This window comes from Somniosus microcephalus, chromosome 27, assembly GCF_052327205.1.
Source record: "Somniosus microcephalus isolate GS21.2 chromosome 27, FLI_Smic_1.0, whole genome shotgun sequence".
NCBI classification, from domain to species: domain Eukaryota; kingdom Metazoa; phylum Chordata; class Chondrichthyes; order Squaliformes; family Somniosidae; genus Somniosus; species Somniosus microcephalus.
In genome coordinates this window covers 26,731,346-26,759,255 of record NC_141013.1, presented here as the reverse complement: position 1 = coordinate 26,759,255, position 27,910 = coordinate 26,731,346, and the positions used below count along the sequence as shown (strand labels likewise).

Here is a 27,910-nt window from a genome sequence, read left to right as displayed (position 1 = left end):
TTTCATCCACCTAAAGCTCATGATGAATATGAATAGATTGTAAATGCAACAGTTAATCAGGTTCATTGTAGTCTAATTCTAGAGAGCAGCAGGAATGAAGGATGAGCACTCAAACCTTTTCCTCACCAGCTACTATTCTGTTACTAGCAGCCTATGTAGTTGTTACCAACTTAGTTCTGCCATAGTTAGGGCATCAGTTGCTCGCATAAGCAGTCTGAGCATCTTATTCTTGTGGGAATTGACTCACAGTTACCCTAGTTATACTTGTATAATCATTCGGTGTAACAATAGTAGCTGAACCTGAACCAGATATTCACGTGTTTCGCAAATGTATTTATTCAACCTCTTTGAAGGTGGATCAAGAAAACGTTTGATGAGACATATAGGAATCATTAAGCTACTTTATTTCACAGAGACGTGAACGTACAGAACAGCTGTTATGACTAGACTCACTTAATTCAATTTTTACAATTTATCATCACATAATAAAACAAAATAAAGAATACGACATGCTAGCTCACATCAGTCTTACTTTACTTAAACAAGATGGTTTCTAACTATCTTCCAGCAAAAACCCTCAGAGTAGTTCTTTTAACAAACTTGACTGCCCTCGCAGCCTTCCTATTGCAAAATCCCTTTCTGCCAGCATATGTCCCACTTTCTGTCTTTGTATCTCTTGCTGCCAGACAGATAGGGATCAAAGGACTTATCAACACAGTGGGTGTGAGGAGGTGTTTTTCAATTGCCAGACAAGCCAATGGACTGTTTATTGTTTAGTCTCTGGAGAAAACAACTTCCATTTAGCATATTAACCATCTTTTATTTCAAAGTTGTGAGAATACACCGAACATTAAAAGTTTTTTTTTCTTTTCAGTGGAAAAATTATCATAACTTCCTTAAAAATGACAGTAGAATAATAGGAGAATTTACTTATCCCCTTCTCCCAATTGCAATTGGCCAGCACTAATTGCCTAATTATTGAAATGTGATCCTAAACAAATTGCACTTCTGGTTAGAATAGAGTCATAGGGGGGAAAATTTGGTTGCTTTGCGCCTCCCGTTAGCGCCCGGGCACGGCCCCGCCAACATCTCCCACGAAATTCAGCAGGAGGTTAGTGGCGGCGTTAACCATTAACGCCCCGCTGCGCCGTCAGCGATGATGTCATCGCCGTGTGCAGCACCCCGCTTGCACCCCGGCCGCGATCTTCAGTAGCGCCCCCTGACTTACCGCCGGACGCTATGCCTGACAGGGTCAGGGGGGCCTACCTGCGGCCGGGGCGGTGCTATTTAAAGGTGAGGTGCCGGGCGGCCATTTTTGTTGCTGGCCGCTTGACGGCACCTGCCTCCACTGCCGTCCCCGGCCTCCTGACCCGCCCCCCCACCCCGACGGAGTGCCGGCTGCGCTCCATGAGCCCGGCACTTCTCTTGAGTGCCGGGCTCTTTTGCCAGCACTTTGATCCCCAGTTGCCCAGCCGGACCCCAGGTCGTACTGCGCAAGGCCCCTCCTCTTTAAGAAGGGGAGGAAGGCCTGCAATACTGCGGCACGTAGCACCGCGATATTCCCTCGCAGTTCCCCAAAAGGAAGGCGGGGCGATTCCAGTATCGCCCCGCTTCCCTCTTGGGGCGCTACCACTCAATTTTGGCCGCAGCGGTCCTAATTTTTCCGGGGCGCTAAAAGTAGTGCCCTGGCGAAGTTAGTGCCCCAAAGGGGGCGCGACTAAATTTTTCCCCCATAGAGTCATAACGGAACAGAAGGAGGCCATTCGGCCCATCGAGTCCATGCTGGCTCTCTGTAGAGCAATCCAGTCAGTCCCATTCCCCCGCTCTATCCCCGTAGCCCTGCAAGTTTATTTCCCTCAAGTGCCTATCCAGTCTCCCCTTGAAAACATTGAGTGTGTCCACTTCCACCACTTCCGTCGGCAGCGAGTTCCAGGTCCTCACCACTCGCTGCATAAAAAAGCTTTTCCTCACATCCCCCTCATATCACTTGCCCAAAACCTTAAATCTGTGTGCCCTAGCCCTTGTACCATCAACTAGTGGGGACAACCTTTCCCCGTCTAGCCTATCCAAACCCTTCATAATCTTGTACACCACTATCAAATCACCCCTCAACCTCCTTTGCTCTAATGAAAACAAATCCAACTTCTCCAACCTGTCCTTGTAGCTAAGATCCCCCATCCCCGGAACCATTCTGGTAAATCTCTTCTGCACCCTCTCAAGGGCCTTCACATCCTTCCTAAAGTGTGGTGACCAGAACTGGACGCAATACTCCAGTTGTGGCCTAACCAGCACTTTATAAAGTAGATAATGAAAATAAACTAGCTCTTTAGGGAATGTATATACCCAATCCAGGCCACCCTGATACTCAGATCAGGAATGAATAATAAACCAAGAATTAAAAGAACAGAACAGAACTACCTTCATAGCAGAAGAATAATTAGAAAAAGCAGAAGAGCTTAAATCTGTCCCTCTCTCTATTTATCTGCAATTAAACAACTATAATAGTTACGTGAAACATGAAACATTGATATTTCTAATGCAGTCTTGCTGGATATTTAATAGGTAGCAGAAAAAATAAAACACAAAAAAATTAACAAGTTGCATAGGATTTATTCATTACTTCAGCGGCAGTCTATTAAACCCTCGCAAGTGTCATGGTATGATCATTTATGGAAGCTAAAGGAAAGGTACAAATTGTGTTTGATCCATTTCTTATCTTAATGTTCTTTTCTCCATTCACTGGCAGTGAGACAATTTGTGATCTTGCAAGATGTCAGTGGTTAGCAAACATGATAACTTCAGGATTATCCATCATTCAGGTTTACTCTGTTGCATTCTCTGTTCATTCATCAAACCAGAGGTATTCACGTAATATTCTGTTAAAATGGAAATGTTTTCCCTCTCTTCATATTGGGCAATACTTCCCTTGCCTAAACTGCCTGTTTTTTTAGTGGTATAGATGTAGGCTGGGAAGGGAGATTGGCTGGGGAGTTGGATGTTCCTCTGGAAGTGATTACGTTCGTCCATATTTGAGCGGGTGTACGGAATTGCCATGTAAATCCAACATATTTTTCTTCATTTGCACCTTGAGTAACAGTGGGGGTAGGAATGCCATAGTGTTCTGATGTGCTATATTTCTAAGGAGGCAGGGGATTTTGTGGTTCAATTTTAAAAGGCCCTTAAGATGAGTGTACTTGAGAACAAGGTGACAAATTGCACTCAACCAGCGAGGCCAAATTTAAAATTTATTTAAAAGCTCAACAACATCTTAAACCACCCCAGGCATGCTCAGCAGCTGCAAGTGCTCGAGGTCTACAGCAGTCACCTTCCTACCACCCTCCACAAGGCAGCCTCCCTGACTCCACCAGAAAATCCTGTAAGAGCCCACCTAAAAATATATAAATTAGCTGACCCAAGAAAACCTATGTGGGTGACCATTGAGAGTCACAGCTGGGGACTAAGCAATGCCTCGCCACAGTTCTATCAAGCCAAAAAGGAAAATCTCAAAGAAGTATTTTCAGGATTTTTTTTTGTATCGAAATCTGTCAAAGGATTCTTCCTATTGCATTGTTTCTTGTCAAATCTTAACAGAAGTATTCTGTGAATAAAGCACAGATGAGGTATATGGAAAATAAAAGGAGTATATTCCCATGTGTAAACCAGTGAAAAACGCTTTCTTCCCTCATAATCAAATGTCTAGTTAAATAAGAAAGGCTCTCTCCCACAGGTTCTTGCCATAGCTATATATTAAACCCTGATCCATGTTCGTCTTTTGTCAGAATCTATGTGTTTGAGTTTACACACAGTCTTACAGGCTACAAGACAAGAAAAAGAGTGATTGCGACAGCTAATAGACTTGCTAAAAGGATTAGCATAAAATTAAAGATTGAATATGGAAATATAGTTTTGTAACCCAGATGTGAGAACATTCTATTCATGGTTTTATTGCAGGATTTTCCTAGAGGTATCTGACCACAGGAAAATATAGATAGACATATTTGAGACTTAGATAATAGTCATAGCTCCCAGAACAACCCTTAAATTTGGGGAAATAAACGCCATTGTCTAAGGTAACATGTTGAAAAAACAAGTTCCAGTATATATATTTGATATATTTAAATAAAAAACTACAACAAGGTAATAAAAATAGATTATCTAACACAATGCACCAGTACACTGTAGTTTTCTACTTTATATAAACTGTCTCTATGGTAAGTGTGTTATGTTGTCAACAAAACAAGATACATTAAAGATTGTGCAGCAACAGCTTGTATTTATATAGTGGCCTTAACATAGAGAAATGAGTAGGTGTAAGGAAATGAATGCCAAGCCAAGAGGACACATATTGAGAAGGGTGATAAAAGCTTAGTCGAATAGATGGATTTTGAGTTGGTTTTTAAAGGTCGACAGGCAGCACAAGGTAAGGAGGAGGGGTTCAGGGACAGAGTGCCAGCTAGTAGGATGAAGGTGGCTTAAGGCATTGTCACCTATTGGGGGGGAGACAGAAGCCAGAAGCAGAAAAATGGAGTGTTCAGGAGAGCATATAGAGCTGGAGGAGATTTGAGAGATAGAATTGGGGCAAGGCCATGGAAGGATTTATAGACAATTGAAATTAATGCATTGGAAGACAGGAAGCCAATGAAGATCAACAACAACTTGTATTTATATCGACATTTGCATCAACAGTGATAAGGTGAGCGAGTCTTTTTGCAAGGTGGATACAGGCAGCAGAGTTTTGAGTAAGTTGGAGTTTATGGATGAAGGGAGGCCAGCAAAGCGCGCATTGGAGCCGTCGATCCGGGAGTAACAAAGGCATGTATAAGGGTTTCAGTGGCGGAGGAGGTGCTGAGGTAGGGGTGGAGGCGGACATTGTTGTGGAGTTGGAAGTAGACTCATTATGATGATGGATAGAATGGGAGGTTTAAAGCTCAGATAAGGGTCAAGCAGGAGATTGAGACTGCAAACTGTCTGGTTCAGAGGAGTTTATGGCAAGGGCCAAAGACAATGCGGCAGCGCAAAACAAGTGACCGCCATTATTCGTCCCGCCCGATATTCAGTGTTGTTGAAGTCAGTGGAACCGAATATCGGGCGAGGAGTACAACATGCGGCAGATGTGATCCTGCCCATTTCGCACAACCGCCCAAGACGAATTTCTACCCCAATGGCTTTGGTCTTCCCAATGTTGAGCTGGAGGAACTTGCAACTCAGCCAAGATATGATGTTGGTCAAGAAGTCTGTTGGTACAGAGGCAGTTGGGGCAGTAACAGCAATCCACAGACTGTCCAGTGTTCACTAGGATGTAACTGGAAGACAAACAAGATAATGCATGGCCTCGTTGATTGGGAAATTAATCCTTTGAGATGAAAACAATGTATTTTCTGACTGAGAGATTTATGTGTTTTGAAAGTAAATATGATCATACATGTAATTCAATTTCAAAACTTGTTACTAAAGGACTAAAATAATCTATTGATCCATATGGCTCAAGAGACAATATGGGTTTCGTAAATTGAAAAATTAGAAAGCTTTTGTTTGGTTATGACAGATGAGTCAATTTTATTTGAAAACATTAGAAATACACAGCTTTTTACACAATTATTATTTATCATTATCTGCTGTTTCTACGCTTTGACTCAAAAAGGTCATTCTTATTTATAAATCAACGCGCTGATCTCCAGTGGCATTGGTCATGGGTAGTCTGGGGATTGGAGCACGGTTGTGTTGTTTAGCTGCCAAAATGGAGCTTAAGCTAAACTGACCTGTCCCTTTTAAGGTCATTGTTCAGGTACTCCCCTGTGGGGAAGTGGTCTACAAATCGATCCACTTGGAGTTAGTTAAAGGCTAATTATTAAAGGAAGTTCTGTGGATTGGCAATTGTTTGTAAATCCCCAACTTGGGAACAGAGACCGTCTTACAAAAGTTAGAAAAACTGGTAGGAAATGCATGGCTTTCTTTTTTTAAGCATGGTCGATGAGCTCTGGACAAAATATGTTTTATTGGCGTCCGACTAAACAATACATTGCACCAAACTAACATGACAATGATGTAGTCATATTTCAAAATATGATGTATTAATGATACAATCTAATACAAGTTACAACAGCATATTACCAGTGTAATAGTATACGATTAGGTCCATTAAAATCCATTATAAGAAGTAAATGGGTTGTAACTCTATATGCTTAATAATAAAGAAACAGTAAGCAATCTCTTGCTAGAATGATAAATAAGGATAATATACGGAATCTGAAAAATCACCTAATCAATCGCAAGATTTCAGAGCCAAAACAAATGTACTTTAAACATTTTTTTTTAAATTAAGCATTGCAGTTTTTTTTAAGTTTGGAAAACAGCTCAGATTGATTGCCAAAGAACAATAGTTTGCACTGTTGAGGTTGTAATCCAAAATTTGTGCTTCAGAATTTACAGAATTATCCGTTTCATTATACAAGATATTTTCTGTGCCCTGAGGTATGTGTTACATTCTGTTAGAATGAACATCTGATTTCACATTTTGATTGTTTGGTATAAATTCTCAGTGTAGTTCTTTTAAGTGGCCCCATTAGTTACTCTTTTTGCCAATGGGGAGCTTTTGGAGGCAGGACTCACACTTGTCGGGTTTTAGTCCCGCCTCCATTGACTTCTGGCAAACCCACGATATTTTCCTTTGATTTGACCTTGTTAAGCCCGCCCAGCGAGCTTAGCAGGCCCAATTAAGGGGAAGCCGGTTACAGAGAACGTCAGCGTATGACGTTTCATCTGTCAAAAATTTTTGTCATCGTTTGACAGCTCTGTGAAGCTGTCAAACACCGACATTCTCTGCAGTTTGATGAGTTCTTGAATTCAAGACTCATCAAACCTCTTTAGCGGAAATTAGATGGTTGTTGCATTGGAGAATGCAGCAGCCATCTGTCATCTCTGCCGCGGAGATGCGAGACTCCCCCACGATTGAAGTCTGCAGGAAGAAACAAAGGCAAGTAAACTTTTTCTAACACTTTACACTTACCTCACATACTCACCTCACCACACTTGCACTCATCACTTACCTTCACAGTGCACCTTTGCACCCCTCTGACCCCCGCAGACCCACTGCTCGCCTTGGTGACCCCAGCAGAGTTTGCAGCCTTCAGGAAGCCCACACTTGTGTGTGTAAAATGGGAATAATCCTCTTATCTGCCTGTTAACTACCTGTTAACTACCTGTTAACAGGCAGTTAAGTGGCTGTAATCCCCTTCCCGGCTCCAGGAGACGGAACCCGGCGCGGGTCGGCTACCCGCCTCCTGGGAAGATGGCACCCGCCCCCAGATTCTGCCATTTTCCTGGCAGTCCCGCCTTCAAACCCACCTCCCCAGGGCTGGCAAGATCGCGCCCTCGGATTTTCAGGTTTCCTCCCAAACTGACAACATGCTGACAACAGAACTTTGCTAAATCAATATGCAATATCACACTTTGTACGGGCAATTCATTACTATTATTTTGAATTTGAATTGTGTTCATTAGCAGGTCCGTTGCAATTAGTTTCAAAATTTTACCTAGTTAAGAAACATGGTAGGAGTGTTCTGCATCAGGAAAGTTACAACATTTTATTTCAGCCTCTTTGAAAACATATAGTAGACTGAGTAAGATTTTTGGATTGACTGTCACCTCACCGCACAGCTGTACTGTGAAGATTGCGCCAGCACTATGCTTTGGGAAATATGTTGTACAATGGGCTAACTATGCATCTCTGAGGTTTCAGCTCAAATTGACAGTTGGATAGAAAGCCTCCACTTTCAGACAGCTGTAACTGTCAGAAGTAAAATGAGTTTGTGCTGTTTCAGTCTAGTTTCTGGAGAGTGATTGACCAAAGTCCAAAACTGCCCTCAGTAATTGAGTAGACCTACCTAGTTGCTTCAAATTGACACTGTGTGAATATGAGCACACAAATGCTTAATGAGTTTATATTAAGTTCCTTTGTACAGTATTGTAATGAAGGCTTTCATTAAAATAATGGGGAGAGGAATTTCATACGAAACCGTTAAGCATGCATGTGCTAATATCTGCACAGGATAATTTCAAGGCCACAAGAATGACTGGTCTGGGAAATAAATTCTTGGGTCAGTATAAAATGAAATTTACCCTACATTTATTTAAAAAATAAAAGTTTAATAATAAAAAAATCTAGAGTGTTGATCCAGTTCTTTGTTATTTATGGTTCTTGTAGTTGCATAAAAATTCTAAAGTATCTGTATTAAAGTTTAAACTGCACATAATGGGATACATTTTCCTGGTCTTCTACCTGAGGACACTGGGTCATCTGGGTACAGGCAATTGAGTGGGGAGTAGTGCACTTTGGTAAGGCAACCCCTTGATATGCTGTCCATGCATTTAAATGGACTCCCTTACTGGGATATCCTCCCTGCCACCCGAGCTCCTGTGTTTGCTGCACCCAAGCAATCTGAAGCACTCAACTGCAGGAACAAGAAAATCTACCCCATTGACTGATTCTGGATCATGGTTTAGATTACTCATGATAAATATCTTTAATTGCCATAGCCTAATGTGCTAATCTCAAAATGTTATAAACTGTTAGATGATTTCTATACTTTTAATCTGGTTGGAGAATAATGACTGAGGAACTTAAACACATACTGCCGTAGATTTGGCTCTCAGCATATTTGATGGTGTCTAAAAATTTAGTTGCCTTGTTCACATCATTTTTCTGCCGCGTTGTCATTGTTTAATCTTTCTCTTGATGGATTTACCCATTCTTTAGCAATATTTCCATGCTGGAGGAAATGGCCTAAAGAAGACATTCTTAGAGAAGAGCCCAGACTTGCAGTCCTTGAAATATGCACTTAGCCTCTACACTCAAACTACTGATGCCCTGATTAAAAAATTCATCAACACCCAGTCTTCACAAGGTAAGGAACGACAAAATAAATGTTAAATTATATTGCATCATTAATATGCGAGCAGAAAAAGACCACCAGTGGCATATTATATCCAACATTAGGTGCAGATTTGTCCTTCATTCTACCGGTGCCTGCATTTCATATAAATGACTTGAAGAAAGTCCCTGCAAACAAATATCATGCATGAGCAAACCTTGTTTTAGACATTTCTTGGCTTGAGAGATTACCTTTTCTCAGTTTTATTTCAGAATTGCTGTGTATGATATCTTTAAGGGTGTGTGCAGTGTGATGATTATGGAGTGGTGAGAGAAATTGATCCTGTAATTCCTACTGCTCCACTCCACTGCCGATTGCCATTAGGAAACCACCATTTTTGCCCGACTCCCACTAGGATGTTATGCTGGTACATGTGCAGGCCTACTTGCACTGAGGGAGGTGGAACTGCCGGGATTTCTCGCATTTGGTGTTTTTCCGACTGTTCCATCTCTTCTTCTGACAGCATGGGGTGGCGGGAGGATTGCGGAACACAAGATACACCCCATCACCCCAGAAGAACCCCCTGGAAGAATCATAGAATGGTTACAGCATGGAAGGAGGCCATTCGGCCCGTCGAGCCCGTGCCGGCTCTCTGCAAGAGCACCTCAGCTAGTCCCACTCCTCCGCCCTTTCCCCATAGCCCTGCAAATGTTTGTCTTTCAAGTACTTATCCAACTCCCTTTTGAAAGCTGTGATGGGAGTACCAACACACCCATTTCCCACCCTAAATTCTGGCCTGCCCACATTACACTGAGGCAATGCCCTCCCAGGTCCAGGAATTTTTGGGCCATAGGTTAATGTGCACAGATGCCACACTAATAAGGTCTCATCCACATTGCTGTGGAGAGGGACAGAGCATAAGTCAAATGCTTCCCCAAAGAAAGGGAGGGGAAATTAGAAAAAGACTGAAGTTGTCGGCTTTTAAAGGCCAGTTAATGGCAAACACATGGGCGTAGATTTTGACCTGCTCTCTGAGGTGATGCATAGCCTGGGGAGACCTGGTTATGGAGAAAATAACTTTGGGGGTGGTGGGAGTTGGCGTTAGTAATAATAATAGATTACACACACTTCCTTTCTATAATCAATGAGAGCATATCTGATAACATTTGTCGGTATTGCACAAAAATAATATAACTTACATTTTGGCTCCGATGTAGTCAATGAAGCATCAGTATTATTTAACTCTATTAATTTGTACTTGAATTCTAGATTCCAATTTAATTGAGAAACATCTCGTGTATTATTTAAAGAAACAAACGCACACTAAAATAGGATTGTAAATGCGGCAATTTACTGTACGATAAATATTTACGTTTACAGTGCCCTAGAAATTATTTTGTTACTTCATATCATAAATCTTTCTGTCCCCTTGCTGCTTTTACACTGAAGCAAGTTTAGCCCCTACAGGATGATGTCATAGTCCATATTGTACAGCACGAATTTTACAGCTTAGCAATTGACCTGAATTGTAATTACACCTGTTTTGTGTCCCCAGTCCATTCTTTATGAAAGTGAAAGGTAAAACACGACATAAATCATTTTGCTGTTTTGGAGCATTCACTAATAGAAATTAAATGGCTCCCTAATCCATTCTTATTTACTTTTATGATTTTACCTCTGCAGGTTTTATTCTTGCTAACTAAATGCAGCAAATTATGGTGACTTACCATGAAAAGGGAATGTTTTATTGAATTTGTTTTGTATTTTCTATTTTTGTAGAATCGCTGACTATAAAATTTAAATTTATTAAAGTACCTTTAAACACGTGACATTTTTAAAGTGTGTTTAGGAGAGTATGATACTGCTATAAGCCAACAACGTTTTTTTTAAAAATGCTAACAATGAGCTTCAGTGTTAAAATGCCTCATAAGGACTTTATTTTATGGAGGAAAACATCAAAGTTTGTTTTGATCTCTTTCTGAAGTAGTTGCACATTTACAGGAAACTTTGGGGGAGAAATTCGGTTGGTTGCGCCACCGATTAATGCCTAAAGAGGCCGAGAAGTGGGGCGCTAGCCAATTTCCGGGCAGGCGCAAGGCACCTAGCGCCTTGCCCCATATTGAGCATGCATTTAGCGCCGGCGCTAAATCTTAGCGCCCGCTCATGGGCTCAGGCTGATTATGATGTCATTTGAGTGTGCAACGCCTTTTGGGCGCCCCGGACCGGAAATTCAGTGGTGCCCCCCTCCGTAGCGCCTGGCGCTAATAGTGACAGCTTACCTGGACCTTACCAAGTCGCTCTCGGGCTGAAGGAACGTTATTTAAAAGGGACTGGTGTGGTTTAAAAGCGGCAGCCATTTTTGGAGCACAACTTCCTCGAGAGCTACAAAGAGTTGCTGAGCTGCACACTGAGAGCCATTTGACCACTGAGCCAGCGCAGGCAGACGATCTTCAGCCTTCTGACCATCACCTTGCTGTTGGTGAGCCTTGACAACGGGGAACCTTCCTGTGGGCACTTATTATGGGGACTGCATTGGAGGGGAACGTCCTGCAGCTGAATCATCTGGAAAGGGCACTGAGACGCTGGGAGAGGGGGGCGGGCATGGCCAGACGGAGGAGGGCCAACAGACGTCGCCACAGCAGACCTTACGCTGGCAGGGTTTTCCGACAGCAGTTTTCCTACATGAACATGCCGGAGGAGCAGTGTGTCAGAAGGCTGCGATTTAGAAAGGAGGTGGTGACTGAGCTGTGCCAGCTGCTTCAGCCAGATCTGCAGCCTCAGATAAGGTGCAGGACATCTCTGTCGGTGGCTGAGAAGATGCCTGCTGGCCTGAACTTTTACGCGAGCAGCTCTTCTCAGTCTGTGCATCAGAGGCTGATCAGAAGTAGCTTCTAGGCCCCTCTCATGGAATGCTTGCTGCCATTCCAAGAACAGGAATGGAACTGGTCTGATACCCCCAAGCCTGTGAAGGGCTAGATGCATGTAAATAGCAGGCATGGCCATTGTAAATGAAGAAAGTGTTTCATTAAACAAAATGTGGTTCCTTCAAACATGAGAAAGCTATGGCAACAGAAAGCAAAACTAATACACTGACACATAACTGCCTCTCACACCCGGGAGACTGTCCAAAACATAAATCACATTCTGACCATCTTCCTTGGCCTTGATTCCACTGCGCCAACCAAAGCATCCAATGCCCCATCAGTGAGTCGTTCCGCCTTCTGCCTCACCCTTTCCATGTCTTGCTAGGCTGGTGCGCCACAGGTAGGCTCCCACCGCTTTGAAGGCCTACAAGGCAGTGAGTGTGTCTGGTGATGCCAATTGACCTGCCCCTTTAAGAGCTGGCCGGCGCCACTGTGTCTCAGGGAAAGTGATTATTGACAGCACCCTCGCTGCGCCCCGCCGCGGCGAAATTGGGTTGCGCCGCCGGGTTAGCGCCTTAAGAGTAGCGCGCAGCGCCTGATTTAGCGCCGCAATCACCTTTAAGGACGCTGCAACCCAATATCGCGCCAGGTGGCACTAAATCGCAACTGGCGCTAGGCTTTGCGCTTCGCCAGAACTAGCGCCCCAAACGGAGCTATACCCAATTTCTCCCCCTTTGTGTTATCCGGAGGCTAAATGTCCGGCAAGCTCGAGCCACCGGCAAAAATCAGGAGCCGTTTTGTTAGGTTTTTTTTCTTCTCGTGGCTTTTTTTTCAACAGTCAGGCTCTGCAAAGTCTCTGTAGCTTAGCAACAGCTTCAGAGAGACGCTTCCAAGGTAAGGGCCGACTGTTTAGAAGCTGTTGCTAAGCAACAGTGTTTGTTGTCAGATACGGAGATGAAAAGCTCCATATGCTTCAACATTAACGCTGGTGTGTCCGGCAGTTTTGAGGGAACGGCAACAGCTCGGTCCCGTCGGTGCCGGATAGCACAAAGTTTCCTGTAGTAACATTTTGCGATTTAAGGGAGGCCTTATAAGAATTGGGGTTTAAAACAAAATCAGTTGCTTGTTTTTACAGTTTTTAAATATTGTTAAATATCCTGTAAAATATTTGGTGGATTACAACAAAAATGAACTAAAGATAAAATTACACATGTTTTTGGAGAAAGATTGGCCGAGGAGATAGACCAATTATCTCTCGACCAGTGGTTCTTATGGTATGGTCCGCATGTTGCTTGTCATTCAGGTCTTGCTTTCCTTGGTTGAGGGATTTCCCTCGGTTTCCATTTGGAGTGTTCCAGATAGAGCTGAAGGGCAGCCACCATAACTGAGAGCTAGCAGCTTTATCCGGTACTGGCAAAACCAGTTTAGAACAGTTGAACTGTTTAACTGATTCTAATTGCCACACATAGTAAATGCCATGCATACTATACTACCAGGCTAAGTCGGATATAAATTATATTTTATTATAACACTACTTGGGCTGAGATTATTTTTGTGATACAGAAACCTGGATGAAAAGCAATTTAATTGTAAATTTCTTAAACAAAAAAGTAGCAGAGATCAGATAGCAAGTATCTAGAGAAGTCCATAAAACATGAGTAATAATAATATAATATAGCTAATCATAAATCTGAATATTTAGTAAAGAACATAGTGTAATTAAACTATGAGAATGAATATACATACACTTTCCATTAATCACATTATTAGGCAGGAGAAAAGACATTAAAATACAAAATTTATAACTGTAACTTAACACTGAACATACTCAGCAATGACCATGTTTTGTAATATGTGTTAAAATGCAAGTCCTTTTGGCAAATACTAATACTGGCATCCAAAAAGAATGCACTTTCAAAAACGACTATTTTTTTTAAAATAGAGCAGCAGTTAAAACAAATAGACTGTAACAAGTCGGAGTATCTTTGTTTTAGAGCAATTGTACCATCGCGCTCGCCAAAAAAAATAAAATAAAGGGAATTCAACATTCTAGTGAGCAATGAAATCTGACTGCTCACTGTTGTCTCCTCAGAACGATTAAAGCAGAGCAGCATATGGCAACACTGGGTTATTATATTGAACCTGTCACTGTAAAAGAGATGAGATTTATTGGAAGCTCAAAAGCCTCAGCTCACCTTTGTCAACTCTTGCAATCCCCGAAGGTTCTATAAAATTGAAACGTGCACTTTTAACCAAATAAATGCTGATGTTTTCCCAACAACTAAACAGAAAGAGAATACAAGAATAATTAAGGGCAACAAAAATGGACATGCTTTCCATTGAAGCTCAGCCTACCGGAACCCCAATTCTTGCAGCTGTGAATCTTGAATGCCTTAGTAATGCTTTTGACTGTACTACCTTGCCTGGGAGGTTATTTCAATCATTTATGGTCCTCTGGAGCCACTGAAGGAATTTTCAAGGTTTACCTTGTGTCGATTAATCAATACATTTATAAAACTTGAGGAGATCTCCCATAACCTTCTACTTTCCAGACTGTATAGCATGAGCTTCTCTAATCTCACCTCCTCGCTCATCCCCTTTATATTTGGGATCACACTTTCCAATGCAAAAATGTCCTTTTTGTGCACAGTGTTCAGAATTGAACACAGTATGCCAAGAGTGGAATAAATGAAATTCATGTTTTTCTCCTGATTTTGTTGTTATGGCCTCATAAACATACAAGTTTACTCAGTGCACTTTTTTTTATTCGTTCATGGGATGTGGGCGTCGCTGGCAAGGCCAACATTTATTGCCCATCCCTAGTTGCCCTTGAGAAGGTGGTGGTGAGCCGCAGCCTTGAACTGCTGCAGACCGTGTGGTGAAGGTTCTCCCACAGTGCTGTTAGGGAGGGAGTTCCAGGATTTTGACCCAGCAACAATGAAGGAACAGCGATATACTTCCAAGTCAGGATGGTGTGTGACTTGGAGGGGAACTTGGAGGTGGTGGTATTCCCATGCGCCTGCTGCCCTTGTCCTTCCAGGTGGTAGAGGTCGCGGGTTTGGGAAGTGCTGCTGAAGAAGCCTTGGCGAGTTGCTGCAGTGCATCTTGTAGATGGTACACACTGCAGCCACGGAGTGAATGTTTAAGGTGGTGGATGAGGTGCCAATCAAGCAGGCTGCTTTGTCTTGGATGGTGTCGAGCTTCTTGAGTGGTCTTGGAGGTCAGTGTTTTATAATGAACACACAACTGAGCAACCAATCTAAACACATCTGCAATAATGCAGCTGAATCACATGTTAGCCTCCTAATAGACTTATAAATGCCATAAATTGTTCTCGGTGCGTCAATCCATCTGTGAAGTCTGCAAATGTGGGAGTCCACGGAGGTACCAAGGAGATCCGAAATAGCCCACTTTACAAATAAGGTTCTGCAATCATATAGCTGATGTGAGGGAACCACAATATACCCTCTATGGATCAAAAGGGGCAACCCATATCAAAACAGAGTCCAACAGGTGTGAGGCACATGCATGGAGGTAGCCCCACCAGATTTTAAAGGATGTATGGAATAGTATGGTTTGAAAAAAGAGGACAACACAAGTAATGAGGCTCACTGTCGCTTATCTAATACTGTTGGATATGGGTACAAATCTTATAGAATCATAGAATAGTACAGCACAGCAGGAGGCCATTTGGCCCATTGAGTCAGTGCCAGCTCTTTTGAACAGCAATCCAGTCAGTCCCACTCCCCCACTCTTTCCCCTTATCCCTGCAATTATTTCTCCTTCAAGTATTTATCCAATTCCCTTTTGAAGGCTACTATTGAATCTGTTTCTAGCACCCTAACAGGCAGCACATTCCAAATCCTAACCACTCATTGTGTAAAAAAGTTTTTCCTTATGTCGCCTCTGGTACTTCTGCCAATCACCTTAAATCTGTGCCCTCTGGCTATCGACCCTTCAGCCATTGGAAACAGTTTCTCTTTATTTACTCTTATCTAAACCCTTCATGATTTTAAACACCTCTATCAATTCTTCTCTTAGCCTTCTCTGCCCTAAGGAGAACCACCCCAGCTTCTCCAGTCTATCCATGTAACTGTAATCCCTCATCCCTGGAACCATTCTAGTAAATCTCTCCAAAACCTTCACATCCATCCTCAAGTGTTGGACACAATACTCCAGCTGAGGCTGAACTAGTGTTTTATATATATTTTTATTGTATTTTATTATATGTTTTATTGACAGAAATTGGTGTCTAGGAAGGTTGCAGGTGTCGGCTATGTTTGCCTGAAGGTCTAAAGACATTTCCTATATGGTGTGGTACCTTTGCACGGAACTTTAATCTCATAATGCACAAACATTTTTTAGCTTTATGTCACCTTAAATCTCCTACTTTAAAAAATAATCATATTTACTAGTAACGTTGTTAGGTTTAGAAAAATCCAGCTGACACCCATTTCAGTGTGGGAATCTCTCATGCCAACATAAATAATACAACTTTCTGGTCCAGCTTACTCCTCAAAACAACCGAATACCCATAGAAAACATTATCAGTGATCAACAGCACCAGGTTGAAAAAGGCCTAAAACAGTTACTATGGATGGCTTTCTCTCCAGAAGAAATATCCATCAGTCCTAGTCACATCTGCTATTAGCTCTAGTTCAAATGACCTGCCTCTGAGTTATCCTACTTAGGCTACTGCCATCTCCTTATGGTTTCCCCTGAGTTATCTGAGGATGGAACAATATACATGCATCAGATTAACAAAACTCATCTGTGGTTCACTATATTCTTTCCCCCAAACTATCCAGCCTTAAAGGCAGGCTCTCTGATAGTGTCAACTATAGGAGCAATCAGAACATAGTTGAGAAATTGGCTCTATGTTGCTCAGTCCCTGGGTGAATAGACAACTTCAGCTAACTGTTGGCTCAGCACTTGGAATAGGGGCTATTTTCCTGAGAAATGGAAGTCGCTGAGATGGATGTCTTCATCCTTGCGAGTCTCTCGTCCACTACAATGTGTTTGGTGGCCACAACATGGTGCTGGTTTTCAAGTTCAATTTGTAGGTGGTCCACTGATCTCTGTGTTTACCATTCCCTCAATTTGGGCCTCAGGACCAGGATGTTTGCATATTGGGGCATCTCATACCTATAGCCAGCAAGATTCTGAGTGGCTTCTTCTTGATTGTCTGCTTCTGAATATAGTGGACAGGAGGCTCCAGGAATGACAATGCGGCTTCAGGCCTGGCCAGGGGACCATGGACATGATGTTTGTTGCTCGCCAAATTCAGGAGAAGTGCAGGGAGCAAAATCAAGACCGATAACATGGCATTTGTTGACTTGATCAAAGCTTTCAACACTGTTATTCGGCCCAGACTTTGAAGACTTATGAGGACATTTGGTTGTCTGGAAAAGTTCTTCTCAGTTCAGAAACAGCTCCATGAGGGGATGCGTGGCCGAGTGCAAATGGGTACTCTGTCTGAATCATTCCCTGTATCAAATAGTGTGAAGCAAATGATGTGTACTGGGCCTTGTTCTATTTGCATGCTTTTAAGTGGCTATGCTGGATGATACAACTAGGGATGTTCAGTTAGAAGTTTGGCTACAAATCCATACAACAGGGTAACTGTTCAATCTATCAAGATTGCGAGCCTCGACTAAGGTCTCAAAACGAATGATACAAGAACTGTTGTATGTTAATGACTGCACGCTTGTGGTGCATTCTGAAGAGAACCTTCAGCTTATGATGGATACTTTTGCAGCTTCTGCTAGCAGCTAAGGGTTTAAGAAGAAGACTGAAGTAATGTATCAACCAGCAACTAGGAAGCCATATGTTAGATGATCAATCCTTATTTATGAAACTGAATTGAATGCAGTGAAGGAGTTCACTTACCTTGGAAATGTACCATCTGATGATGCAAAGATCAATAAGGAAGTGATGGCTCACGTACAAAGAGCAAGCATGGCCTTTGGTCACCTGTCCAAGCATGTCTGGAATCAGTGTGGTATCAGGGTTGCCAGTAAACTGAAGGCTTCTAAGGTGTTGTCCTTACCAATCTCCTGCATGGATGCGAAACACAAATGCTCTATAGAAGGCACACTCAACAGCTATAACACCATGCCGGTCTTGAGCTTGGTTGGGATGGAGAGTGTATATAATGTGCTACACAAAGTATCGCAATTGTGGGGGACAGGCTGGATGGACCAGAGGGTCTTTTCCTGCCTGCCACTGTTCGTATGTTCTACTCCAACAAATTATTCAAAGTATTCACATTGCATATTTGCAGCAGTAGCTCCCATTCTTCTTATCTTCCTGCACCAGGCTCTGCTACTACAAGACCTGGTTCTCAACCATCGCCGCTATCAGTTTCCTCATATCCCAACACCTCTCTTCTGTGGAGCCAAGACACGAGTGATGGAAGAATCAGCAATATCCGAGAGATCAAGAGAAGAACCTCACAGGAACGTGGTTATGTGAGAGTTGTTGTAGGCGAAGGCTGCCTGCGTAGTGATCAACGCACCCATCTACCATGAACTTGTGCTCCCTTCATTGTTGGCACCGCGATTCTCGAGTATGAAGGATGCACACTATTACTTGCATTTACCACCATTTTCATTCCATCAAAATCATGAGTTTATCTCACATAGCGTTGCTTAATGCCACAGTGACAGGTTTATAATGAAAATAGATTGACTATTATAAAGTTATAAATTGATGCACAAACAAAAATTTTATTATTAATTTTAATGAAGAAATCACTAATTTATAAAATGCATTCCATATGTTAAATGGTTTTTAGGGTAGCAGTTAAAAATGGTCATTAAATAAACTTGTAAAATTTAATGAGTAATTTATTGATCTTGAGAGTAGCTTACTGAATGCTGAGATTTAATGAGCAAGATAATTGTAAAATGCATTAAGTGAGAATGCTCTGCACATAAAGGTTAAAGGTGGTGAGTGGTCTAAGCAGGGACAGCTGTGTTCATAATTCCACAGAAGAGAGGTGTTGGAATATGAGGAAACTGATAGCGGCGATGGTTGAGAACCAGGTCTTGTAGTAGCAGAGCCTGGTGCAGGAAGATAAGAAGAATGGGAGCTACTGCTGCAAATATGCAATGTGAATACTTTGAATAATTTGTTGGAGTAGAACATACGAACAGTGGCAGAGAGGAAAAGACCCTCTGGTCCATCCAGCCTGCCCCCCACAATTGCGATACTTTGTGTAGCACATTATATACACTCTCCATCCCAACCAAGCCATGTGATCTTCTGGTTGAGCCGAAAAAACAGATAAAAACCCAGGCCAATTTGGGAGAAAACATTTTTGGGACATTCCTCTCTGACCACCCATGGTGACCAAAACTAGTCCAGGAGATCACTCTAGCCCTGATAATTCAGTACCTACTTTTTGTACAAGGTGAATTCTGCCCCAGCCAAAAAGAGGTCTAGAACACCACCTGCAGAGGATGGCTGACGATGTCAAGCTGAGTCCCAGGGTTGGTCATATCTCAGGCCCAAATGTCAGACCTGCATGGCAGAAGGAGAACTTTGTGAAGCTCCATTTGGGAGTCAGTGCAAGGTAAGGACAGGGTCAGGAGCAGCGGGTACGAAAGATCAGAATCAGAAGACAATGTGGGTGAGCAAGCGATATGTGGTAGGAGGACAGAAAGCAGTTTTGGAACCAAGAAGGAAGTGGAGGGTGGGCAGGAAATGGGTGGGAAGGACTCTGGGACCTCGGCAAAGAAATTGACAATTGGGATGGCAAGCAAAGGGTAGATGTCATTGTCCAGTGATTTAGACAACTGTAGAAGTTAGTCTATCAATAAGAATAAAGGCTTAATTTAGAATTTATCATTTTTTAAATGTTTTTGTTATAAAAAAAATTTTTCCTGTAAATTGGTTTTAATTCCTGTTGGTACTGTTCAGTTGTGATTTGTTGCAGTTTTACGAAAGTGATGAAAATATGTGCCAATAATTACATAGAAATTACATGGAAACAGGCCATTCAGCCCATGTTGGTGTTTATCTTCCACACAAGCATTAGTCCTAAGAGAGTTGACTTACATATTTGTTAACATTTTGAGGATGCATACAATTAAAAACATTTGAAATTTTCAATTGGCCATTAAACTGTTTACAGATGTAATAGCATATAGCAGCAACTTAAAAGATAATTAAGGTTTATTAAATGGAACTGCAAGAGATTTAGTAGTACATTTTGTTTCACCTTGAGACGCTTTACTACATTAAAGGCGCTATATAAATGCAAGTTGCTGTTGTCAACTTCATGAGCATATACAGGTGAGAAAATAAAGAATTCTTACAGACTTTGCAGAGCAAATTTAGATTTACTAACTGATTATTGTAATTTCCTTTTCGCCAATGGCACAGAATCAGGTATCAAAAGCTTGTCATTTGTCAGCATCTCTGTGTAAGGAGCAACAGACTGTTCAAAGAAAATATTGGGCCAAATTTTGCTGTAGCAGAGCATCTAACAGCATCTACCAGTAGTCAGATTTGCCCCTGCACGTTTAGGTTTTTTTTAATTTTTTGCGTGGCAAGTTGCTGAAAATGCGAGCTGATAACGGCGCAGTGAGGGAAACAGCAACTGTGTATCTCCTTAACCAATCAGAATAAAGGAATGTGACATTGACAGCGCAAGGACTGAGAGAAAGTGGACATTAGAGTGGGTGAATTCAATGTCAAATCGGTACAGAAAGAGAAATAAAGAGAAGGAAATAAAGATTGGATTAAGAGAGAGAAAAAAAAGAGACAAAGGAAAAGTAAAAAAGCATTTGTTAAATTTTTAATTTGACATTTGTAAAATCTCCAACAACAATTCAAACCTGAAGGAATGAGACTCCACACTTGTAATAGTTAATTTTCAGTGGCAGAGTGGTTGATTGGCAGTAATTAACATTTATCACATCGTTAAAACGGTATTTAGTTTGGAATGGATAAGACTTAACTTTCAGTGGCGAGTTTAGTTCGTATCTATCACACAAATACAGCAACTTCACGCCATTCAATGCAAGTCAATGGTGAGGCAGACAGGGAGATGCCGTTTTTGCGAAGCTAATGGCAGAGCAGCGCAACTTGGACAGCAACTTTTGATTATTTGAGTTTAACCGTGCGTCTGCCCCTCGCCTGAAGTTGCTGTACCATTTGCTCATAAATAACAATGAGTGCCATTAGCCTCACCGTTATTTTGACAGGAAAATCTGAGCTGTTATCTTGTGAGCTATTTTTAGATTAATTACTTTATTGCATTACATTATGAGGGACAAACATTTCTTCAATTTAATTGAATTGTGCCAGAATTATAAATTAGTATTAGGTCATACAATAATTGTTCAGGTATACCAATTTTCTATGACAATTTTCAGTGACTTTTTTCTTTGAAGATATTGATGTCCATATTTTCAGCTCCATGAAAATGCAAGACGAGAAAAAATGTTTATTTATATTTTAAATAAATTAGTATTGCCGATGGTGTTACCTATAAATTATTTTTATATTCAAATGATGATAAAGTTAGGAGACTTCAAGGGGGAAGTATTGAGTCGTGCCCCCTTTGGGGCGCTAACTTCGCTGGGGCGCTACTTTTAGCTCCCCGAAAAAGTTAGCACCCCCATGGCCGAAATTCATCGGTAGCGCCCCAAGAGGGAAGCAGGGCGCTACTGGAAGCACCCTGCCTCCCTCTTGGGGCACGGCGAGGGAATATTGCGGCGCTACGTGCCGCCATACTGCAGGCCTTCCTCCCCTCTTAAAGGGGAGGGGCCTAGCGCAGTGCGACCCAGGGCCCAGCTGGGCCACCAGGGATCTGAGTGCCGGCAAAAGAGGAGCGCAGCCAGCACTCTGCTGGGGGGCTGCTGAGGATGCCGGGGACGGCAACGGGGGCAGGTGCTGGCAAGCGGCTAGCAACAAAAATGGCCGCCCAGCACCTCGCCTTTAATTAGCGCCGCCCCAGCCGCAGGTAGGCCCCCCTGACCCCGTCGGACATAGCGTCTGGCTGCAAGTCGGGGCGATACCGAAGATCGCAAGCGGGGCGCTGCGCGTGGTGATGAGGTCATCGCCGGCGGAGCAGCGTCACGGGGCGCTAACGGGAGGCGCAAAGGAACCGAATTTTTATCCCCCAAAACTATGCATTAGGCTACCTAGTGTCCAGAGCCTGTAACTACATTGTGATAGTTGACATAGCAAAATTGAATGCGAAATGTTGACATTATCAATTTACAGAGAGAAACATTGCCACAAAAGTGTGGCCAAAAATTGTGACAACGTAATGTAGATTTTCTGGAAAGGAAGTACGTTCCCTGCACAAGAATTTTAATATATAGCTGTAATGTCGAAGTACAATAATCATGCAAAAAGGCAGCATGGACTCAAGTTCAGAAGAAGGAAGTGAACAAGCAGTTTAAATTTCACTATTTTCAATCTATATTGACTATACAGAATTGTTCCACTTGGGGCAGCTTTGGAGGAGGATACTGCCTTCAAATTCAAGAGGGAACAAGAAAAATATTTGGATTGAGAGATAAAGTTGTATATGGTATTTTTTGAACTTTGGCATCAGCCCCACAATGATATCTTCTGTCATCTACATCTGACATCTATGTACAGCTGTTGTATTATAGCACAGAGCCATCTAATAAGAGAAGGTGGAGCTGTGCAAATGTGTACTTAACAACTGCTCAGAGAACTCTGTTCACTAGCCTCCAACTGTCAGTGAAATGCTTTAATTCAAAAAGAGCCATTTGTCACGTCTGCTCTTTTCAAAATTTAGCTTTGCATCAGTTGCAGTTATACTGCTACTGTTAAGAGGCTCCACACCCAGCGCTGCACTATCGGAGATGCCGTCTTTCGGATGAGACGTTAAACCGAGGCCCCGTCTGCTCTCTCAGGTGGACGCAAAAGATCACATGGCACTATGGGGGAGGGTGAACAGGCAGAGGTCGTGGTTCACATTGGGACCAACGACATAGGTAGGAAGAGGGATGAGGCCCTGCAGCAAGAATTTAGGGAGCTAGGTAGCAGATTAAAGAGCAGGACCTCAAAGGTTGTAATCTCTGGATTACTCCCGGTGCCACGTGCTAGTGAGTATAGGAATAGGAGGATAGAGCAGATGAATGCGTGGCTAAAGAGTTGGTGCAGGAGGGAGGGCTTTAGTTTCCTGGATCACTGGGCCTGCTTCTGGGAAAGGTGGGACTTGTACAAGTCGGACGGGTTGCACCTGAACCAGAGCGGGACAAATATCCTTGCGGGGAGGTTTGCTAGCACTGTTCGGGGGGTTTAAACTAAAATGGCAGGGGTTTGGGAACCTGAGCAGGGAGACAGAGGAAAGGAAAACAGGGATAAAAGCAAAAGATAGGAAGGAGAAAAACAAAAGTGGCAGTCAGAGAAATCAATGATTTAAATCAAACGTGGCCACAGTAAATAATAATTCTAATAGGTCTAAGAGCGTTAAAAAAACAAGCCTGAAGGCTTTGTGTCTTAATGCGAGGAGCATTTGTAATAAGGTGGATGAATTGGCTGCGCAAATAGAGGTAAACGAATACGATTTGGTTGGGATTACAGAAACGTGGCTCAAGGATGGCCAAGACTGGGAACTCAACATCCAGGGGTATTCGATATTCAGGAAAGATAGGCAAAAAGGAAAGGGAGGTGGGGTAGCATTACTGGTTAAAGAAGGGATTAATACAATTGTAATGAAGGATATTAGCTCTGATGATGTGGAATCTGTATGGGTAGAATTGAGAAATACTAAGGGGAAAAAAACATTAGTGGGAGTGGTATATAGACCTCCAAACAGTAAGGTGGAGGTTGGGGATGGCATTAAAAGGGAAATTAAAGAAGCGTGCAATAAGGGCACAGCAGTCATCATGGGTGACTTTAATCTACATATAGATTGGGCCAACCAAATTAGTAACAATACTGTGGAGGAGAAATCCCTGGAGTGTTTACGGGATAGTTTCCTGGACCAATATGTTGAGGAACCAACCAGAGATCAGGCCATCTTAGACTGGGTATTATGCAGCGAGAAAGGATTAATTAGCAATCTTGTTGTACGAGGCCCCTTGGGTCGGAGCGATCATAATATGATCGAATTCTTCATTAAGATGGAGAATGAAGTAGTTGACTCAGAGACAAGGGTCCTCAATTTAAATAAAGGAAACTACGATGGTCTGAGGAGTGAGTTGGGTAGGATTGAGTGGGGAATGGCGCTCAAAGGGTTGACGGTGGATAGGCAATGGCAAACATTCAAAGACCGAATGGATGAGCTACAGAATTTGTTCATCCCACTTTGGCGTAAAAATAAAACAAAAAAGGTGACTCAACCGTGGCTAACAAGGGAAATTAGGGATAGCATGAGATCCAAGGAGAGAACATTTAAATTGGCTAGAAAAAGCAATAATCCTGAGTATTGGGAGCAGTTTAGGAGTCAACAAAGGAGGACAAAGGGATTAATTAAGAAAGGGAAAATAGAATATGAGAGTAAGCTAGCGAGGAACATAAAAACTGACTGTAAAAGCTTTTATAGATATGTGAAGAGAAAAAGATTAGTGAAGTCAAGCGTAGCTCCCTTACAGTCAGAATCAGGGGAATTTATAATGGGAATCAAGGAAATGGCAGACCAACTAAATGCATACTTTGGTTCTGTCTTCACAAAGGAGGACACAAATAACCTCCCAGAGATGCCGGGGAACATAGGGTCTGATGAAAGAGAGGAACTGAAAGAAATCAGTATTTGTAGGAAAATGGTGTTAGGAAAATTGATGGGACTGAAGGCCGATAAATCCCCAGGGCCTGATGGTCTACATCCCAGGGTACTTAAGGAAGTGGCCCTAGAGATAGTAGATGCATTACTGATCATCTTCCAGAACTCGATAGACTCTGGAACGGTACCCATGGATTGGAGGGTAGCTAATGTTACCACACTATTCAAAAATGGTGGTAGAGAAAAAGCGGGGAATTATAGACCGGTAAGCCTGACATCGGTAGTGGGGAAAATGCTAGAGTCTATTATAAAAGATGTAATAGCAGAGCACTTGGAAAGCAGTGACGGGATCGGACAAAGTCAACATGGATTTACAAAAGGTAAATCATGCTTGACTAATCTACTGGAATTTTTTGAGGATGTAACTGGTAAAATAGATAAGGGAGAACCAGTGGATGTGGTGTATTTGGACTTTCAGAAGGCTTTCGATAAGGTCCCACACAAGAGATTAGCGTGCAAAATTAAGGCACATGGGATTGGGGGCAAGGTATTGACTTGGATAGAGAACTGGTTGGCGGACAGAAAGCAAAGAGTTGGAATAAACGGGTCGTTTTCCGAGTGGCAGGCAGTGACTAGTGGGGTACCGCAAGGGTCGGTCCTAGGACCCCAGCTGTTCACAATATATATTAATGATCTGGACGAGGGAATTGGATGTAATATCTCCAAGTTTGCAGACGACACAAAGCTGGGCGGGAGGGTAAGCTGCGAGGAGGATGTCGGGAAACTCCAGTATGATTTGGACAGGTTGGGTGATTGGGCAGAAACATGGCAAATGCACTATAATGTGGATAAATGTGAGGTTATCCACTTTGGTGGCAAAAACAGGAAGGCAGATTATTATTTGAATGGCAATAGATTGGGAGAAGAGGAAGTGCAAAGAGACCTGGGTGTCCTTGTGCACCAGTCGCTGAAGGTAAGCATGCAGGTGCAGCAGGCGGTTAAGAAGGCAAATGGTATGTTGGCCTTCGTAGCAAGAGGGTTCGAGTACAGGAACAAGAATGTCTTGCTACAGTTGTACAGGGCCTTGGTGAGACCGCACCTTGAGTATTGTGTGCAGTTTTGGTCACCTTACCTGAGGAAGGACGTTCTCGCCATGGAGGGAGTGCAGCGAAGATTCACCAGGCTGATGCATGGGATGGCAGGAATGACGTATGAGGAGAGATTGTGTCGATTGGGCTTATACTCACTGGAGTTTAGAAGATTGAGAGGGGATCTCATCGAAACCTATAAAATTCTGTCAGGTCTGGACAGACTAGATGCAGAAAGGATGTTTCTGATGGCCGGGAAGTCCAGAACCAGAGGTCATAGTCTAAGGATAAGGGGTAAGCCATTTAGGATTGAAATGAGGAGGAATTTCTTCACCCAGAGAGTGGTGAACCTGTGGAATTCTCTGCCACAGAGGGCAGTGGAGGCCAGTTCATTAAATATATTCAAGAAAGAGTTGGATATATTTCTTGAGGCTAAAGGGATCAAGGGATATGGGGAAAAGGCAGGGACAGGGTACTGAATTTGGATGATCAGCCATGATCACATTGAATGGCGGAGCAGGCTCGAGGGGCCGAATGGCCTACTCCTGCTCCTATCTTCTATGTTTCTATGTATGTTACTATTTCGAAGAAGAGCAGGGGAGTTATCTCCGGTGTCCTGGCCATTATTTATCCCTGAACCAACATAACATAAACAGATTATCTGGGCATTTTCACATTGCTGTTTGTGGGAGCTTGCTGTGCACAAATTGGCTGCCGCGTTTCCCACATTACAACAATGACTCCACTTCAAAAGTACTTCATTGGCTGTAAAGTGCTTTAAGACATCTGGTGGTCGTGAAAGGAGCTATATAAATGCAAGTGTTTCTTCCTTCCTTCCTTCCTTTCTTTCTTTCAGATCCTTAAGTTGTCTTTTCTTGTTACAGATGTGGTTGGACTACTGTCTACTTCCAGTGTTTTCTGTTTGTATTTATTTCAGATTTCCAGCACTTGCAGTTTTGTTTTGCTATTTATCTCACACAGGAAAATATCGCACATTTAATAACTTCAACATTGTTCATCTTGCACCAGGATAACATAAAAGCATTTTGCGCCAAAGATGTGCAGTGTAACCCTCTGATAAATAATGCAGAGCCACCCTGGTGTTTGTGGTTGTGAAATCACAGCTATCTCATGGAAAGTTATGCATTCTTACAACTATATCTCCAGAACCACAGGGTTTCCACAAAAAACAAAGCTTGGTTATTTACAAGACATCATCAAGCAGTGATGTAGATATCTATTACAGTGTGGGTCTTCTTCCAGTTTACCCAAAATTAATTCCGCTCTAATATCTTAGATCATTCTTGTGAGTGAGTCTCAACTCCCTTATAACTTTCGAGAGACCAACAGCCCTTATCCATATTCAATTTCTTTTGGAAGACTGCAGTAGCATTTCTTCTCTGAATCCATTTTTTTCACAACACACTACCACTACAGGAGTACGATAGCAAAATACCATTACAGGAGTGCTTTATTTACCTGGATACAACTTTCATTATGCTGTATAATATATGCATATACAGAGAATAGTCATCAGGAAGGCTATACTCATTATTAACAGCAAATTCACTGTCGTGCAACGCCTATGTCTACCCAGTGATGGAATATTTTAGCCATTGTTGGCAAAAAAACACAGGACCCTTGTCTCTTGCTCCTGGAGTCAATACAGTCCAGACATATTCCACTAATGGACTTTCTGAAGACAGCCCACCTCAACTTCAGAGTCCATCCTCGACAACATTCAAGAGATGTTCTCAGATGTACCACCAGAGCTGCTAATGCGAAGCCAGATTTCTATGTTTATGCTCAGAGTACGAATTACTGCAGATGCAGCTTAATATTGGGTCAGAATTTGCTGTAGCAGGGCATCTAATGGCGTCTGCCGTTAGTTAGACTTGTCCCCCCTGCAGCCTTCACCTCAAAAAAATATTTGCCCGCAAAGTTGCTGAAAGTGCGAGTTGATTAACGGTGCAGCGAGGGAAACAGGGCAACTGGGACCTGAGTGAACAGGGTAACCAACAGGGTCACTCCTTAACCAGGAATTGGGAAATAAACACAGGAAGGACTGAGGAGGAGGGTGAATTCAAGAGGGTGAATTCAATGTCAAATCAGGTACAGAAAGAGAAATAGAGAGAGGGAAAGAAAGATTGGTTTAAGAGAGAGAGGAAAATAAAGGGACAGAAAGGAAATGTTTGACATTTTTTTAATTGCCCAAAAAATTCAAAACTTGAAGGAATGAGATCCACACTTGTAATAGCTAATTTCAGTGCCAGAGGTTGATTGGCAGTAATTAACGCTTATCACATCATTAACAAGGTTCTTACCCTACTAATTACTAGCCCTAAATACCTGCAGGGGGTTTAGTTTGTATGT

The 27,910-nt window shown here is 42.5% G+C and overlaps 1 protein-coding gene across 10 annotated transcripts in view; it reads left to right on the top strand.

The window, feature by feature from the left end:
* unc13c (unc-13 homolog C (C. elegans)) overlaps positions 1-27,910 on the top strand; it is a 794,870-nt gene that overhangs the window by 727,876 nt on the left and 39,084 nt on the right. For all 10 annotated transcript variants that reach the window (XM_085968792.1, XM_085968791.1, XM_085968790.1 and 7 more), the window contains one exon: positions 8,756-8,903. In XM_085968792.1, coding sequence (XP_085824918.1) covers positions 8,756-8,903 — 148 coding nt within the window. The remainder of the gene's footprint in view (positions 1-8,755; positions 8,904-27,910) is intronic.